The sequence below is a fragment of the Raphanus sativus genome, chromosome 8, assembly GCF_000801105.2.
Source record: "Raphanus sativus cultivar WK10039 chromosome 8, ASM80110v3, whole genome shotgun sequence".
NCBI lineage: Eukaryota > Viridiplantae > Streptophyta > Magnoliopsida > Brassicales > Brassicaceae > Raphanus > Raphanus sativus.
The window spans coordinates 12,207,758-12,226,582 of record NC_079518.1 but is presented as its reverse complement, the minus strand read 5'-3'; the positions used below and the strand labels follow the sequence as shown (position 1 = coordinate 12,226,582).

The following is an 18,825-nucleotide window of genomic DNA, read 5'->3' as shown; positions in this document are numbered from 1 at the left end:
GTTTCTATAAAATTTTAAAGAGAAAATGATAGATATAAAATAATTAAGATTAATTATTGTATTATTTGGAAACATTGATAGTAGTATAAAAAATATATTGTTTGGAAACATTGATAGTGGTATAAAGAAATAAGTATATTGTTTGGAAACGTTGATAGTAGTATAAAGAAATAAATATTTGGAAACATGGGTAGTAGTATAAAGAAAGGAACATTAGTGATTTAATGTATGTTTAACTATAAAGTATAAATGTGTATTTAATTTAAAAACTTACAAAATAAATGTTAGGTCCAACAGAATGTTTCTGTTTTAATAAGATAGATTATATTTAGGAGTAAATATTGGCTTGATTAATACAAAATAACTTATTTACTTTCTTGAATCTAATCAATGAGCTTGTTCATCAAGTATATTTAGGAGTAAATATTGCCTGAAATTATGGCCAAGTTTACATTAGTCGATTGTCGATTGTATTGTAGTAGTTTACATATCTTCTAGTCCAACCAAAATTTAGAGAATAAACTTTATTCTACATTGATTAATTACATTGAATAAGAAAAAGGAAACTTAGATTTGAATACCGAATACATTGGATTATAAGACTGGTTACATCTATAGTCAAATTTGACTTGTCAAACAAACCCAAAATATTGCACACCACGATTTATAATTAATAATTTCCTTTTTTGTACTAAATGCCTATCAGTATCAATTCTATCAAATTTTGTACAGTGTAACTTCAATAAATTAATAATCTATAAATTAATATAATTTTATAGTTCCAAATTGATTTTTGGTTCAATTAGTATCTCGATAAATTAATAATCTCTATAAATTAATAAAAAATTGTAGATTTGGTGTAGTCCTAACATTATTAATTTATAGAAGTTTCACTTTATTTACCTAACATAACATCAATTAGTGTAAATTTTTTGTTGGTGTTGTATATACGAAACTGTGACATACTTACTTAGAAAAACAACACGGTGTTTAAAAGTTAATAAAAACGACACTATCTGAATGTTTTGCGTGTACAATACTCCACGAAACTAACCCTATGACTTAAATCATAATCAGACAGTTAACAAATATGTGATTATAACTTTATAAGATCCTTTCAACATGTTGTGATGTCATACAACATGTTGTAAACTTTTTATTTTTAAGGTTAGGTGTAAGTTAACCGTAGAAAAAGTCAAAACCTCTCTGACACGCACTCCAATGCACGCTTGGCGAGTTCCTGGATGCTCTTCCAGTGGGAATCCGGCATCTGCAGCAACTGTCGAACCTCCAGACCCTCCCCTCCTTCCTCCCGATCCTCCTTCCTCCACCTCTCCTCTCTCAACCCAAACTTCCCCTCTCCTAACCAACAAATCCTCATCTCATAACCCACCAAAACTCAACCCTATCCCGCCTATCCCGCCAAAAACTCCCACCCTTCCTTTACCGTCGGAACCTGCCCCTCCTCTCGCAACTCATCCAACCCCTTCCCCCCCCCCCCCCCCCCCCGACTTTAGTGGAGCGCATTAGACGCTCTGAAGATAAGACCCTTCGTCGACTGGCTCCTGTCACCATCTCTCCAACCGGTCGACCCAGAGTTCTTATTCCTGATTCAGTGTTCCAAATTGGAGCTGAGTTACACAAGGAATTTATTATCTGCTATTTCAATGGGAAGGCTCCACCATTTAACCATACTCAGAGCGTTTTAAACTACATGTGGGGTAAAGGTAAACGCTTGGAAATTCATAACAACCCGCTAAACCACTCTGCCATTGTAAGAGTTCCGAGTGAATACCTTAGAAAGAAGATCTTGGAGAAAGGCATTTGGTATGTGGGGGACTCCATGTTTCACACAGCTCCGTGGTCTCCTGGCCATTCCAAATCCTCGCCTCCGCTTAAGGCTATTCAGATTTGGGCTCATCTCACGGGTGTTCCCCTAGACCTACGTCATGAAAAAGGATTGAGCTTAGTGGCAGGCTTAGTGGGTGAACCAAAGGAAACTGACGACTTCACAAAAAATCTAGTTAGTCTCACCTTAGCGCATGTCAAGGTGGAGGTTGACTTAACCAAACCACTTCCTCCCATTGTTGAATTCGAAAGAGAAGATGGTGAAGTAGTTGAAGTATCAGTGCACTATCCTTGGGTCCCTCCGACTTGCTCACACTGCCATAAGCTAGGTCACATCATCAGGAACTGTCTTCACTATACCCCAACTGCAGAGGATGCTGAAGCTACAAAGAAAGAAAGGCAAAAGAATCAGGAATTGGCTAAACAGAAAAATAAATTTAAACATGCTCCTGCTCAAAAGGTCCCTGAGTCTTTAAAAAATGCCTCAAGTTCTGATGCAGCTCCTCCAGTATTGGTTCCTGCGTCCTGTGATATGGAACTCAGTACTGCCTCTGCTACTATTCCAACCCAACAACCTTCTCTTTCCCACCTGGATTCTCCTCTTAAGATCATCCCCCATTCCCTTTCTCATCCCTCTCCATCCTCAAACCTAAACAATTTTCAAACTCCTCACCATCACCCTAGGCCTTCCTTGAAACGCTCCCGCTCTTCTCCTACTCTATCACCGCCTGAAACACTAAATTCAAACCCCTTTATCCATCCCCCTCCTTCCTCCTCTTCCTCTTTAACCCTTCTACCCTTAAATAATCCCCCTTCCCTTCCTGTTCAAAATTCTTCTTCCTCTTTAATTCCCCATGTTCCTCCCTCTTTTACCTCCCCGCCTCTTTCTAACTCTTTTGTACCTTCGGGTTTCTCTAATCTTTCGGAGGACCCCCCCCCCTTTTATCTCAATGAGTGTAAAACTTTTTTTTTTTGGAATGTTCGTGGCATTAACGACCCGGATAAGCATAGACCTTTATTTCTTGGCTAAATACTACTAAGCCACTTTTTGGAGCTATTCTCGAAACACATATCAAACTGCCCAATCTTAGCCCTATCTTATCTACCCTTTGCCCTAACTGGAATTTCACCTCTAACCACTCCTGACCCGGATGGCCGTATCATTTTGATCTGGAGAGATACCCTAACTGTCCAAGTCCTCGCGCAGAGTAGGCAGTGTATTACTTGCAAGATAAACTTCCCAAACCAACAGCCTATTTATTACTCTGCCATTTACGCCTCTAACTTGAGTGCGGAACGTGTGGATCTTTGGACAGAACTGCTCCATCTTCACTCAACTATGGACCTGGAAAATAGCAGATGGGTACTTGGGGGGGACCTTAACAAGATCATCCATCCCTCAGAACATTCGGACCCTACTGTAACTACTCCTGATTTCAATATGTATCAGCTCCGTGACTGCTTCACACAGTTGGGGATGTTTGATCTTCGTTACATAGGCTCCTCACACACTTGGTTAAACTCTTGTCCTTCCTACCCCATTTCGAAAAAGCTTGACAGGCAGATGGTCAACAATACTTTTGTTGCCAGCTTCCCCAATGCCCTAGCCACCTTCCAGCCTCCACTATTTTCAGACCACTCACCCTGTGTCCTTGACCTTGCGTTTAGCCTCCCTTCCTTTGGGACCCAACCCTTCAAGTTCCAAAATTACCTCACAAAGCACCCTGGTTTCATACAGTTGCTGCATGATGCTTGGATTCAGACTGGAAACGCATGTCAAACTTTAGCTCAGCTGTGTTGGAAGTTGAAACAAATAAAGAGTGACCTGAAACTTTTAAATAAAGAAAATTACTCACAGATTCAACAGAGAGTGAGTGATACTAATAGTTTGTTGCAACTTACGCAGGTACAAGCTTTACAAAACCCGAGCACCACTACATTCCAAGCGGAGAGGGACTTGCACTACAAGTGGAATTTCCTGCGAGAAATAGAGGAGATGTACTTCAGGCAAAAGTCGAGAATTAACTGGCTACGGGAGGGGGATTTGAATACCACTTACTTCCATAAGATCTGCCAAATAAGACCTAGCTATAATGCGATAAGAGCCTTTCTCTCATTGTCTGGTGTGTGGATTACTGATCCCCAAGAGATGAGTACTCATGCAATCAACCATTTCAAATCAGTACTTGGATATCAACCGGCTCTCCTTCACACGCCTTCGGAATGGTTTCGGGATCTCACCTCTTATGTCTTCCCTATCCATTTGACTCAACTGATGCTGTCGATCCCCACACCTGAAGAGATTAAGTCTACCTTATTCAAGATAAATGCCAATAAAGCTCCTGGTCCCGATGGCTATACCTCAGCTTTCTTCAAGTCATCTTGGGACACCATTGGACCAGAGGTGATATCTGCAGTGGAATTTCTTTGCATCGAACTTTCTCCCGGCAACAGCAAACGCTACTATACTGTCGTTGGTACCTAAATTCCCTGGAGCATCAAAGGTCAGTGACTTCAGGCCGATTTCTTGCCTCAACACTATCTACAAGGTTGTTTCAAAACTACTTGTGAAGAGATTGAAGCCTCTACTCACTACACTAATCCTTCCTAGTCAAACAGCATTTGTAAAGGGCAGATTGTTGGTAGAGAACACGACACTAGCAGGAGAATTGGTGAATGGGTATCACAAGAATAAAGGCTCAAAGAAAATTACCATAAAGGTGGACATCGCGAAGGCATTTGACACTCTCTCTTGGGATTTCTTGTTCTCCTGCCTTGAAGGTCTTCAACTCCCTGAGCGCCTCCTACGCCAGTTGAAGGCTTGTGTCTGCACATCAAGCTATACGATTGGTTACAATGGTTATGTACATGGATATTTTAAAGGAAAAAGAGGCCTCAGGCAGGGAGACCCCTTGTCACCTTACCTTTTTGTGATAGCCATGAACTGCTTGTCTCACATGCTAAACCAAGCAGCGCAGCAACACAGATTAAACTACCACTCAGGCTGCTCTCCTATCAGACTTACTCATTTTCATTCGCAGATGATCTACTAATCTTTGTAGATGGCTCAATTGATTCGGTGCAACAGGTCCTACAGGTGTTGAAAGATTTTGAGAAACGGTCGGGTTTGGCGGTGAGTATGCAGAAGACCAGCTTCTTCGCATCAGGGTTAACGCAAGCGGAAACAGACGTAATCCAGGCCTCAACAGGAATGACGCTAGGCTCTCTTCCCTTCAGATACTTGGGAGTTCCTCTAAACTCCAAAAAGTTGAGCCTTACCAGCTGCGACCCGTTGATCCAGCAAATTAAAACGAAGTTCTCCTCCTGGTCGGTGAAGTCGCTATCTTTCTCGGGAAGACTGTTACTTATAAAGACCGTCATCTCCGGCATAACAACATTCTGGTGTTCAGCTTTTGTCCTGCCAAAACCGTGTATAAATAGGATCAACTCTTTGTGTAGCATGTTCTTATGGAAGGAAAATATTGAAGGGCATAACTCGGCAAGGGTGTCATGGGAAACAGTGGTCTTGACTAAACGCCAAGGAGGCTTGGAAGTAAAGACTTACTTACTTGGAATAAGGCATGCACACTGCGACTCATCTGGCTTCTCTTCTTCAAGCCAGACTCAGTATGGGTCCAATGGTTTAAGGAAGTCATTCTCAACGGCTCGCTCAGTAACTACTGGACAACAACACCGAAGCAATCCTACTCCTGGCTGGTTAACAAGCTTCTAAAGCTTAAGCCGGTGGTCTACAAGTTAATCAAGATGAGAGTCGAGAATGGAGAAACGGCTAGATTTTGGCATGACAATTGGACGCCTTTCGGTGACCTGAATTTGTACTTGACTGCCTCCAACTCAAGAAGGGGTATTAGCCAGCAAGCAACAGTCTCATCGCTCTACTCAGATGGCTCATGGAGGTTTCCACCAGCGAGGTCAGAGACACAACTTCAACTCTATGGACACCTAACAACAATCCAACTAACGGAGAATGAGGACTACTATGAACGGATGATAGATGGGAAGCTTCAAAAGAACTACAAAACAGGTGCAATCTATAATTACCTGAGGGAGGAAAAACCGGCGGTAAACTGGTACTCTGTGGTTTGGATATCAAGGGCGATACCACGCCATAGCTTCCACTTATGGCTTGTGATTCAGAACAGATTGCCTACAAGGGACAGACTTATCTCCTGGGGTCTTCAAGTTGCTGATCATTGTTTGCTCTGCAATGCTCACCCAGAATCTCGTGATCATCTCTTCATTGAGTGTAGCTATGGCTCGGGTTTGTAGACGATGGTGGTGAGAAGATTGGGCATCCCTCCCCTGTTGTCTTGGAATGACTTGCTTCACCAAATGATATCGCTTCCGCCACCGTCTGCCCAAAGAACTTTAACCCTTCAAGCTTGGCAATCAACGCTCTATTGGTTGTGGACGGAACGTAATGCGCGACTGCACACTAACACTTTCCGATCAATAGACGAACTTTTCAGACTCCTAGACAGACAACTCAGGAACAGGATTCAAAACTTCCGAGATATGAATCCCGCTCGATCATCGTCCATGATGCAGAGCTGGCTCCAACTCTCGTGAACATCGTCTACTCCGCTCTCACCTTCTCGACTTCCTCAAACTATCTAAATTTCCTTTTGGGCTTACTGTAGGACTTCTGATTTACTCTTTCTCTTTCTGGGTAAATGGGCTTCTAAAGGGCTATGTGTTTCGGGTTTCTAACTAGAGCCATTAAGGCTTTTGTAAGCTTTTTATTTTTCCTTTCATTTTAATTTAAGTAAGCAGTTTTTCAAAAAAAAAAAAAACACACTACGACATGTCCAGTTGCGATAGTTTAATGCCTCTGATACTGACAATAAAATAGGGTTAGAATAACTGAATTCTAACCGTTCAAATTGTATGCGTGCTAAATAGTCACATACACCAGGATTGAGAGGCGTGGGTCTTGATAGTGGATTTAAGCATGAACATAGTAGTAACGTAGAATGTCTTTTTTAATTTTTGTTATGGCTAAAATTTTGACTGCAAGACCTATGTCGTTTTTTTTTTTTTAAAAAGAAAGACCTATGTCGTTTGTTTATGATCATATATAATACTAATTAAGTTGTTTTTTTTCTTTTATATGACAACTGAAGTTTATTAAGAAAAGGAGACAGAGACCCGGATCAAAAACAGAGTATGCTAAAAACAGAGCAAGCTCATGACAGAGCTAAGGAAAAATAAAAAGATCAAAGCAAGAACCACAAGATCCGGATGCACTCAAATGGTGAGAATCCGATGATTTTTAATGAAGAACAAAATAATGCAAGTGACAACGAATAGTTACTGAAGAAAAATGTTCTTTTTTTAAAGAAAGTTTTTTGTTCAGCCTAAAAGGAAATAATGCATGCGAGAATCTAAAATTAAATTGCAATGAATAGTCTTTATTATATACATTGTCTTAAATTTTGGTTGGACCAATTCAATGGCATATCATTGAAAATACTCTAGTAATCAAATGATCTTTTTTTAATGGGGCTGAAAAGGTTTGAGAGAGTGATACAGCAGCATGTATTCTTGTAAATAACTTACAAAAGCAAGGTTACTTTCTCTAAATGTTCCTCAATTAATAAGAAAGGGATATATTACGGTAAGGTTAAATACATATAATTATATGTGATGGTATTTACCAATACAGTTGTTATATCGAAAAGATGTCTTGAAGAGTTGTGCATGGAGAGTTGTGTTCGCACAACCCTTGACTATTATTAAAAGGCTCGTCCTCTTATCACATGCACGTAAGATAAAAAAGAGTCTCTTTCAAAAGCACACAACAACAACACTGATCTTTTAAAAGAGAGATTAAGGCAGTTTGGGATTTCCTGTCCATCAAAAAATTTCCAAAGAGAAGGTTAAAGAGGAGAACATCAATTGGTGGGATTGCATCCAAGCATGGATCAAGGTTAGTTTTTTCTATCTTCTTTAGAAATGCATTAGGGTTGAACTAATCTAAATATAAATATAGATTATGGTCTTGGGTTAGATTTTATAATTGAAATCATAAAAGTTAATTTACATTTGGTATCAGAGCCAATCTAGATTTGTGGTGTTAGGCTTATGTGTTGATGTGATCTTACTTGCTGCAAGTGACATAAGCATATAACATGATAAAAATAGTATATCTCTAAGAACTTTGAAATGAAAGATAGGGGTGAGGCATCTTATATGATTGGAATATAAATCTTTCGAGATAGATCACAAGGACTGTTAAGTTTGTCTCAGAAAGGATATATCAATAAGATCTTAGCGAGATATAAAATGGAAAAATGCTCCGTAGGAATAGCTCCAATTCAGAAGAGGATAAGTTTAATATGTCTTAAGAATGAATTGGAGCGTTAAGAAATAGAAAGATTTTCTTAGACATTAATGGTTGGGAGTTTGAACTATATGGGATATGTAAAGTTTTTCACCTTGATATCAGTTTTGATATTGGAAAGTTGGTTCGATATGAAAGTAGTCTTAGAATGAACCACTAGAACACTGCAAAGAAAGATCTTTTGGTATTTGCAAGGCACCAACTAAAACATGCTTACATAAAAGAGATCCAATCAGTTAAAGGTCATTGGATACTCAGATTCAGATCATGCCAGATATGTTGATGGTAAAATCAACGTTTGGCTATTATTCTTATTAATCAAGGGAACAATATAAAGGAAAGTGGAAAGCAATCTGTCATTGCTACTTTCACTATTAAGGTTGAATTGTGGTATACTTTGAAGCCATGATTCATGTATGGAAGCTGTAGAAATTTATCTCAGGGTTTGGATTGTCGACACTAGATCAAGCCGCTGAGAATTTATGGTGATAATTTCGCAGCTGTCTTCTTTTGAAATGATGACAAATACTGGAATGGTGCTAAGCACATTAAATTAAAAACACTTGTTTCAGAAACATAGAGTGTCATTTGAGCATATAAGAAAGGATATAATGATAGCCGATCCGCAAACTAAAGCTTTACCACCCAAGGCGTTCAATGGCCATTTAGAACGTATGGGTATATAGATAAAGCCTTACTATTATAGTTATGGAATGCTCATTAAGTTTTTGACACCTAGGAATTCAATTAAAGTTAAGTTTCTGATTTGGTAAATATGTTATCATTAAAAAATATGTATACACTTAAAGTTTAAAGATAACATATTGTACAGTTTTTGAGAATAAAGGTTTGTCTCATGTAAGGATAATATAAAGTTAAAATTGGTCTGTGATACATGGAAGGGACCATATCGATTAAATGATATGAAACCGCCATGATTCAGTCAGTTTTGATTTTAGTAAAGACCAAATGAACTTGATGTAAAAGTGCACATTAAAGTTATTAAACCTTTAAGTTGATACAAATGTCAAGTTGGAGAATGTAAGAATATTTTATATTCTATATGAACTATGTGTATAATTGATTTAATACAAAGTTCAAGTTCATATCAATATTTAAAGATTATAATATAAAAGATGATATTAGAATCGGTTTCGATTAATGAATTAGAATTCAGGTGTATTGATAACCCTCCTACTTTACCTTGTATTTTTTTTTTGTCAAAAGACTATTTTATAACTCAAACTTGAGGTGGTTTAGGTAACCAGACCGGAATAGAACAACCAACAAAAAGTAACTTTACCTTGCATTTATAAAAGTCCTTAATCTCTTTATCATATATATATATATATATATATATATATATATATATATAATATATATATATATATGTATAAGGTAATAATAAAGTAATATATTACCGTAAGGTTAAATACAGTTATTATATAGAAAAGATGTGTTGAAGAGTTGTGCATGGAGAGTTGTGTTCACACAACCCTTGACTATTATTAAAAGGCTCGTCCTCTTATCACATGCACGTAAGATAAAAAAGAGTCTCTTCCAAAAGCACACAACAACAACACTGATCTTTCAAAAGAGAGATTAAGGCAGTTTGGGATTTCTTGTCCATCAAAGAAATTTCCAAAGAGAAGGTTAAAGAGGAGAACATCAATTGGTGGGATTGCATCCAAGTATGGATCAAGGTTAGTTTTTTCTATCTTCTTTAGAAATGCATTAGGGTTGAACTAATCTAAATCTAGATTATGGTCTTGGGTTAGATTTTATAACTAAAATCATAAAAGTATAATTTGCATTTAATCGTAAACTTATTCCCATTATCTTTAATTTTGAAGCTGTTTCTGTAGAACTGTTGAATTAATGTTGAATTAATGTTGTTGTTGCTAGTGAAGTACGCGAGTCACAATCGAGTTATGTTTATGTAGAATCTCTGATTGTGTTGATTTTTAGCGGATAAGAGAAGGATTTGTTGTTTAAGATGTTTCCGGTGGAAATTTTCTTTCTATTATTGTTCCTTGGAACTTCCAAAAGAGTTTTGAATTTATTTAGATAACGATGAGTTGAGAGAATTTTGTGATCGATGGTTAATTGTTCTTGTGCAGGTTTTGATCCTTCTATAGATATGCCTACTGTGAATGTTCAAGATAGCGCCGATGAGTTCCTCCTGGTAGTTACGGCTATTAATTTTGTTTCTCCAATTCTCAATCTGTTGCTTGCGACTTAATTATTTGGTTGCTTTCAGATGTTAAGGAGATTCTTCTGAGATCCAGATGTGAGTGGCTAAGCCTAAATGATGTGCAACAGATTTCACTTCAAGATCTGCCAATTTCAGACGAACCAGTGACCGCCTTTGGTGATGGCATCTTTAGATTCTCGAGATCGGGTGTATTTGATGATCACGAATGGCCTGCTGTTCTTCTTAAAAAGACGAGAGAAGAGCCTCATCTGAGATATGATTTTTCCAGAATCAACCTAGGATCCCTTGGTGCTGAAGGCGGACGTGTCTTTGAGCGACGGGTGTACAAACCCTAAACCCTCTTGCTGAGTAAGTTAATACGCGCGCTTTCTTTTTGTTTTAAATTCCATTTACTCTTGTCTAAAAAATTCTTTGTCTCATTGTTACAGGTATGGCCATTATGTCTTTGCCAATTACATCAGGTATGACCCCGTTGATGGCAAAGAGCCTTCTTCAGATGATTCGGGTGAATATTTCAATGCCGAGAGTGAGAGGTCGGAGAATGAAGAAGAGGAAGAGGAGCTTTCAGATGAACCTGTGGAAGACGAGAGTCAGGATGAAGAGGAACAAGATTCGGAGAATGAAGAAGAGGAACCAGTCAATGAAGTGGAGCTTTCAGAGGAAACTGTGGAAGACGAGAGTCAGGGTGACGAGGAACAAGGTTCGGAGAATGAAAAAGATGATCCAGTCACTGAAGAGGAGCTTTCAGATGAACCTGTGGAAGACGAGAGTCAGGGTGAAGAGGAACAAGATTCGGAGAATGAAGAAGAGGATCCAGTTAATGAAGAGGAGCTTTCAGATGAAACTGTGGAAGACGAGAGTCAGGGTGACGGGAACAAGGTTCGGAGAATGAAGAAGAGAATCCAGTTAATGAAGAGGAGCTTTCAGATGAACCTGTGGAAGACGAGAGTCGGGGTGACGAGGAACAAGGTTCGGAGAATAAAGAAGAGGACCCAGTCAATGAAGAGGAGTTTTCAGATGAAACTGTGGAATACGAGAGTCAGGGTGACAAGGAACAAGGTTCAGAGAATGAAGAAGAGGATCCAGTCATCAATGAAGAGGAGCTTTCAGATAAACCTGTGGAAGACGAGAGTCAGGGTGAAGAGGAACAAGATTCGGAGAATGAAGAAGAGGGTCCAGTCAATGAAGAGGACCTTTCAGATGAAATTGTGGAAGACGAGAGTCAGGGTGACGAGGAACAAGGTTCAGAGAATGAAGAAGAGGATCCAGTCACTAAAGAGGAGCTTTCAGATGAACCTGTGGAAGATGAGAGTCAGGGTGAAGATGAACAAGGTTCGGAGAACGAAGAAGAGGATCAAGTCACTGAATAGGAGCTTTCAGATGAACCTGTGGAAGACGAGAGTCAGGGTGAAGAGGAACAAGGTTCGGAGAATGAAGAAGAGGATCCAGTACTGAGGAGGACCTTTCAGATGAAGCTGTGGAAGACGAGAGTCAGGGTGACGAGGAACAAGGTTTGGAGAATGAAGAAGAGGATCCAGTCACTGAAGAGGAGCTTTCAGATGAACCTGTCGAAGACGATAGTAAGGATGAAGAGGAACAAGATTCGGAGAATGAAGAAGAGGATCCAGTCAATGAAGAGGAGCTTTTAGATGAACCTTTGGAAGACGAGAGTCAGGGTGAAGAGGAACAAGGTTCGGAGAATGAAAAAGAGGATCCAGTCAATGAAAAAGAGTTTTCAGATGAACCTGTGGAAGACGAGAGTCAGGGTGAAGAGGAACAAGGTTCGGAGAATGAAGAAGAGGATCCAGTCACTAAAGAGGAGCTTTCAGATGAACCTGTGGAAGACAGGAGTCAGGGTGAAGAGAAACAAGGTTCGGAAAATGAAGAAGATCATACAGTCAATGAAGAGAAGCTTTCAGATGAAACTGTGGAAGACGAGAGTCAGGGTGACGAGGAACAAGGTTCGGAGAATGAAGAAGAGGATCCAGTCACTGAAGAGGAGCTTTCAGATGAATCTGTGGAAGACGAGAGTCAGTTTGAAGAGGAACAAGGTTCGGAGAAGGAAGAAGATGATCCAGTCAATGAAAAAGATCTTTAAGATGAAACTGTGGAAGACGAGAGTCAGGGTGACGAGGAACAAGGTTCGAAGAATGAAGAAGAGGGTCCAGTCAATGAAGAGGAGCTTTCAGATGAAACTGTGGAAGACGAGAGTCAGGGTGACGAGGAACAAGGTTCGGAAAATGAAGAAGAAGATCCAGTCACTCAAGAGAAGCTTTCAGATGAAACTGTGGAAGACGAGAGTCTGGGTGACGAGGAACAAGGTTCGGAGAATGAAGAAGAGGATCCAGTTAATGAAGAGGAGCTTTCAGATGAAACTGTGGAAGACGAGAGAGTCAGGGTGACGAGGAACAAGGTTCGGAGAATGAAGAAGAGGATTCAGTCAATGAAGAGGAGCTTTCAGATGAAACTGTGGAATACGAGAGTCAGGGTGACAAGGAACAAGGTTCGGAGAATGAAGAAGAGGATCCAGTCATCAATGAAGAGGAGCTTTCAGATAAACCTGTGGAAGACGAGAGTCAGGGTGAAGAGGAACAAGATTCGGAGAATGAAGAAGAGGGTCCAGTCAATGAAGAGGAGCTTTCAGATGAACCTGTGGAAGACGAGAGTCAGGGTGACGAGGAACAAGGTTCGGAGAATAAAGAAGAGGACCCAGTCAATGAAGAGGAGTTTTCAGATGAAACTGTGGAATACGAGAGTCAGGGTGACAAGGAACAAGGTTCAGAGAATGAAGAAGAGGATCCAGTCATCAATGAAGAGGAGCTTTCAGATAAACCTGTGGAAGACGAGAGTCAGGGTGAAGAGGAACAAGATTCGGAGAATGAAGATGAGGGTCCAGTCAATGAAGAGGACCTTTCAGATGAAATTGTGGAAGACGAGAGTCAAGGTGACGAGGAACAAGGTTCAGAGAATGAAGAAGAGGATCCAGTCACTAAAGAGGAGCTTTCAGATGAACCTGTGGAAGATGAGAGTCAGGGTGAAGATGAACAAGGTTCGGAGAACGAAGAAGAGGATCAAGTCACTGAATAGGAGCTTTCAGATGAACCTGTGGAAGACGAGAGTCAGCGTGAAGAGGAACAAGGTTCGGAGAATGAAGAAGAGGATCCAGTACTGAGGAGGACCTTTCAGATGAAGCTGTGGAAGACGAGAGTCAGGGTGACGAGGAACAAGGTTCGGAGAATGAAGAAGAGGATCCAGTCACTGAAGAGGAGCTTTCAGATGAACCTGTCGAAGACGATAGTAAGGATGAAGAGGAACAAGATTCGGAGAATGAAGAAGAGGATCCAGTCAATGAAGAAGAGCTTTTAGATGAACCTTTGGAAGACGAGAGTCAGGGTGAAGAGGAACAAGGTTCGGAGAATGAAAAAGAGGATCCAGTCAATGAAAAGGAGTTTTCAGATGAACCTGTGGAAGACGAGAGTCAGGGTGAAGAGGAACAAGGTTCGGAGAATGAAGAAGAGGATCCAGTCACTAAAGAGGAGCTTTCAGATGAACCTGTGGAAGACGAGAGTCAGTGTGAAGAGAAACAAGGTTCGGAAAATGAAGAAGATCATACAGTCAATGAAGAGAAGCTTTCAGATGAAACTGTGGAAGACGAGAGTCAGGGTGACGAGGAACAAGGTTCGGAGAATGAAGAAGAGGGTCCAGTCAATGAAGAGGACCTTTCAGATGAAACTGTGGAAGACGAGAGTCAGGGTGACGAGGAACAAGGTTCGGAGAATGAAGAAGAGGATCTAGTCACTGAAGAGGAGCTTTCAGATGAAACTGTGGAATACGAGAGTCATGGTGACGAGGAACAAGGTTCGGAGAATGAAGAAGAGGATCCAGTCACTGAAGAGGAGCTTTCAGATGAACATGTGGAAAACGAGAGTCAGGGTGAAGATGAACAAGGTTCGGAGAATGAAGAAGAGGATCCAGTCACTGAATTGGAGCTTTCAGATGAACCTGTGGAAAACGAGAGTCAGGGTGAAGAGGAACAAGGTTCGGAGAATGAAGAAGAGGATCCAGTCACTGAAGAGGAGCTTTCAGATGAAGCTGTGGAAGACGATAGTCAGGGTGACGAGGAACAAGGTTGGGAGAATGAAGAAGAGGATCCAGTCACTGAAGAGGAGCTTTCAGATGAACATGTCGATGACGATAGTCAGGGTGAAGAGGAACAAGATTCGGAGAATGAAGAAGAGGATCCAGTCAATGAAGAAGAGCATTCAGATGAACCTATGGAAGACGAGAGTCAGGGTGACGAGGAACAAGGTTCGGAGAATAAAGAAGAGGATACAGTCACTGAAGAGGAGCTTTCAGATGAACATGTGGAAGACGAGATTTAAAGTGAAGATGAACAAGATTCGGAGAATGAAGAAGAGGATCCAGTCAATGAAGAGGAGCTTTCAGATGAACCTGTGGAAGACGAGAGTCAGGGTGAAGAGGAACAACGTTCGGAGAATGAAGAAGAGGAGCCAGTCAATGAAAAGGAGCTTTCAGATGAAACTGTGGAAGACGAGAGTCAGGGTGACGAGGATCAAGGTTCGGAGAATGAAGAAGAGGATCCAGTCAATGAAGAGGATCCAGTCAATGAAGAGGATCTTTCAGATGAAACTGTGGATGACAAGAATCAGGGTGAGGAGGAACAAGGTTCGGAGAATGAAGAAGAGGATCCAGTCAATGAATAGGAGCTTTCAGATGAACCTGTGGAAGACGAGAGTCAGGGTGAAGAGGAACAAGATTCGGTGAATGAAAAAGAGGATCCAGTCAATGAAGAGGAGTTTTCAGATGAAACTGTGGAAGACGAGAGTCAGGGTGACGAGGAACAAGGTTCGGAGAATGAAGAAGAGGATCCAGTCACTGAAGAGGAGCTTTCAGATGAACCTGTGGAAGACGAGAGTCAGGGTGAAGAGGAACAAGGTTCAGAGAATGAAGAAGAGGATCCAGTCAATGAAGGAGCTTTCAGATGAAACTGTGGAAGACGAGAGTCAGGGTGACGAGGAACAAGGTTGGGAGAAATAAGAAGAGGATCCAGTCACTAAAGAGGAGCTTTCAGATGAACCTGTGGAAGATGAGAGTCTGGGTGAAGAGGAACAAGATTCAGAGAATGAAGAAGAGGATCCAGTCAATGAAGAGGAGTTTTCAGATGAAACTGTGGAAGACGAGAGTCAGGGTGACGAGGAACAAGGTTCGGAGAATGAAGAAGAGGATCCAGTCACTGAAGAGGAGCTTTCAGATGAACCTGTGGAAGACGAGAGTCAGGGTGAAAAGGAACAAGGTTCGGAGTATGAAGAAGAGGATCCAGTCAATGAAGATGATCTTTCAGATAAAACTGTGGAAGACGAGAGTCAGGGTGACGAGGAACAAGGTTCGGAGAATGAAGAAGAGGATTCAATCAATGAAGAGGAATTTTCAGATGAAACTGTGGAAGACGAGAGTCAGGGTGACGAGGAACAAGGTTCGGAGAATGAAGAAGAGGATCCAGTCAATGAAGAGGAGCTTTCAGATGAACCTGTGGAAGACGAGAGTCAGGGTGACAAGGAAAAAGATTCGGAGAATGAAGAAGAGGGTCTAGTCAATTAAGAGGAGCTTTCAGATGAACCTGTGGAAGACGAGAGTCAGGGTGACGAGGAACAATGTTCAGAGAATGAAGAAGAGGGTCCAGTCAATGAAGAGGAGCTTTCAGATGAAACTGTGGAAGACGATAGTCTGGGTGACGAAGAACGAGGTTCGGAGAATGAAGAAGAGGATCCAGTCAATGAAGAGGAGCTTTCAGATGAAACTGTGGAAGACGAGAGTCAGGGTGACGAGGAACAAGGTTCTGAGAATGAAGAAGATGATCCAGTCACTGAAGAGGAGCTTTCAGATGAATCTGTGGAAGACGAAAGTCAGGGTGAAGATGAATAAGGTTCGGACAATGAAGAAGAGGATCCAGTCAATGAAAGCTACGGTTTGGAGCTCACAATTCAGATGCAGATTAAGCTCACGATCAAGATAACATAGATATATTCTATTACCACCACGAGTCTAGTTAACATTGTTTTTTTCCATTTCTAGCCTACTTATGGCTAAAACCAAAAGTTTCTAGTATTTAAAATCTATTGCAGAATCCTTGTTTGTCCTAAGGTGCATGTTTCCCTTTACAAGTGAGACAGCTGATTGGTTCTCTTGCCTTGAGAAATCTTGACAACTCTACTCATATTAGAAAACATAATGTTTGAGTTCCATTTTTTGAACTCTTCTTCCCAAGTAAGCATTAAACTTGCATGAAATTGTTCTAGGTATGACTGAAGAAACACGATGGTCAAACGCGTCTTACCAGTTCTAGGCGAGTGAGAAAATGCATCCGCCACTTTCCTTTCCTACTGAGCGTTTCAACTCGTCAAGTTTTGTTGTCCCAGCTAAGTTCTTCCACATAAATTCAAAGCCTTCTTGTTGGTGTGGGTACAGAGTATTTTTTATGCCAGGGATGTATTCCCGAACTGTTCCTTGTGTATTTTTGGAAGACTCCATATCTCTGCTGCGGTCTGAAGCTTCGAAATGGAGACTGTCAAGTAAAGTGGTACCCTTTTTGTCACTGCATGTCTTCTTGTCACTAATATTAGCACGATACTTGTCCTCCACAATGCAGAGGAAAGAACATGTTAAGAACTGAAAACAATATCACCAAGTATGGTACAATCTTTTAGCACAAAGAATGTTACCATATAGTAGGCGAGACATCTCTGATCTCGATGGAGACATAAGAACAGTATCGGCATTTTAGACCAACTTCTTCATCAAGTACGAAGTCATGCTTCCCATTGCTACATGACACATCTCCAATTCTCCATTTTGATACATCAAAATGCACAAAATATTCAAATTCATGTCTTAATAATAACAAGAAAAGCAAGCTCATCAGAAAAAAACCCTCAAAAATAGTATTCTTGCTTTATAATGAGTAGAAGAGTGTACACCTTCCAATAATAAAGCTAAGGCCATATCTTCCCACAACCTGTTTATCTCTTTCTCCTCTTCTGTTTTCTCTATTGGACTTTAAATCATTATGGCCTTTTATTATCCTTAATCTACTCTATTAAAATAGAGTCCTAAAAATTATCTATCATATGATGTTTTCATTTAAGTTTTGGCCTGTTTCAAGTTTGTTAGGATGTGACATAATTTATGGACCATATTTAATTATTAAAGATATCTAATTACTAAAGATTTCAAATCAATATCATTTTCAATAAATCGGTTACAGAATATATATGTTCCCTGTAATTCAGTTACGCAATATCTATTTTTTAGATTCTTTCCTAATACACTAGCTGACTTATATTAACAGGTCACGTACCAAACATAAAATTACTTCAGTTTGTCGTGGGGCTAAACCAAAATTTGTCAACATAAATTGTTTTAAACTTCCATTATTTTATTTGTGGTCTACTATTTGACACATTTATTTAGAAAAATCCACTCAAACAAAAAAAAAATCATTTGACATGAGGATATGTTATGTTGACTTCTTCTTTTTTCTATAGCATAGTTAGGTTATATATGCATTATTACATTTAATGCTAAACTGTACATATTTTATACTAAATTGGATGTGTATATATTTCTTTTTTTTTTGAACACTGATGTGTATATATTTCATGTTTGAAAAATATTTAGAAACCGTTGAACGTTAGTTTCTAAATTTTCATTTTTATTTGACATAAAAAAATAAAAATATTTTAGATTATTTTAAAAAGTTGTTAAAAGTTAAGATTTATGACATCTAACAAAAAAATATCAGGACTTAAAAATTCATAAATATTTATATGTCTAATGTGAATAATAAAATTAAACTTCAAATCTAAAATATACCAAAAATAAAATATCAGTAATAAGTTGTCGATAAAAAAACCGAAAAAACCTAATTCTTAACTAAAATTTATACAAAAATATATAAAAAAAAAAATTGTCCATTGGTTTTGGTTCAACCGGTCCCAGATTTCGGGTTTTAGTGATTTTAGCGATTTTTTGTGCGGTTTTTAAATTTTTGTTTTTTTTACAAAACCCAAATCGGATTTATATTGGGCCACCGGGTTTACCGGTTCGACCGCGGGTCCGAGTCGGGTTTTCAAAACACTACCTAGACGTTAGCACATTATATAAATATTCTAATCCATCTACATTTATAATCTATCATATTTTACCGAAGGATACCAATTTCAACAGAATATGGTATGGACTTCAACAAAATATGTAATCAAAAAATTTTAAATGGAAATTGAAATATCTCAGCACCTTATCATTTATACCTAGACGCAAAGTTTTTAAACCCGACCCGTACACTGAACCAAATGACTCTCCGGGTCACCGGGTCATTGGA

General features: G+C 39.6%; 1 protein-coding gene and 1 long non-coding RNA gene across 5 annotated transcripts; one reads left to right on the top strand and one right to left on the bottom strand.

Moving 5' to 3' along the window:
* Positions 1-1,506: 1,506 nt before the first annotated feature.
* LOC108863099 (uncharacterized) lies at positions 1,507-6,468 on the bottom strand. Of its 4 annotated transcripts, none has more exons than XR_001951076.2 (10): positions 5,911-6,468; positions 5,418-5,811; positions 4,773-5,266; positions 4,562-4,675; positions 4,210-4,338; positions 3,908-4,142; positions 3,751-3,826; positions 2,035-3,679; positions 1,796-1,942; positions 1,507-1,607 (listed from the first exon to the last, which is right to left on the bottom strand). It is a non-coding gene; the product is annotated as an uncharacterized LOC108863099 (long non-coding RNA). The 4 variants fall into 4 exon arrangements; XR_008937300.1 differs by having other exon boundaries at positions 1,513-1,631; positions 5,414-5,811; XR_008937299.1 differs by having other exon boundaries at positions 1,513-1,631; positions 4,562-4,687.
* Positions 6,469-9,905: 3,437 nt separating this feature from the next.
* Positions 9,906-16,370, top strand: LOC108858253 (uncharacterized). The gene is made up of 13 exons (XM_056992847.1): positions 9,906-9,915; positions 10,333-10,397; positions 10,535-10,749; positions 10,856-11,396; positions 11,471-11,785; positions 11,887-12,478; positions 12,542-12,840; positions 12,915-13,502; positions 13,604-14,735; positions 14,817-15,113; positions 15,162-15,383; positions 15,490-16,032; positions 16,075-16,370. Exons 1-13 carry the CDS (start codon positions 9,906-9,908, stop codon positions 16,368-16,370), a joined length of 5,115 nt encoding a protein of 1,704 aa, XP_056848827.1.
* Positions 16,371-18,825: the final 2,455 nt, after the last annotated feature.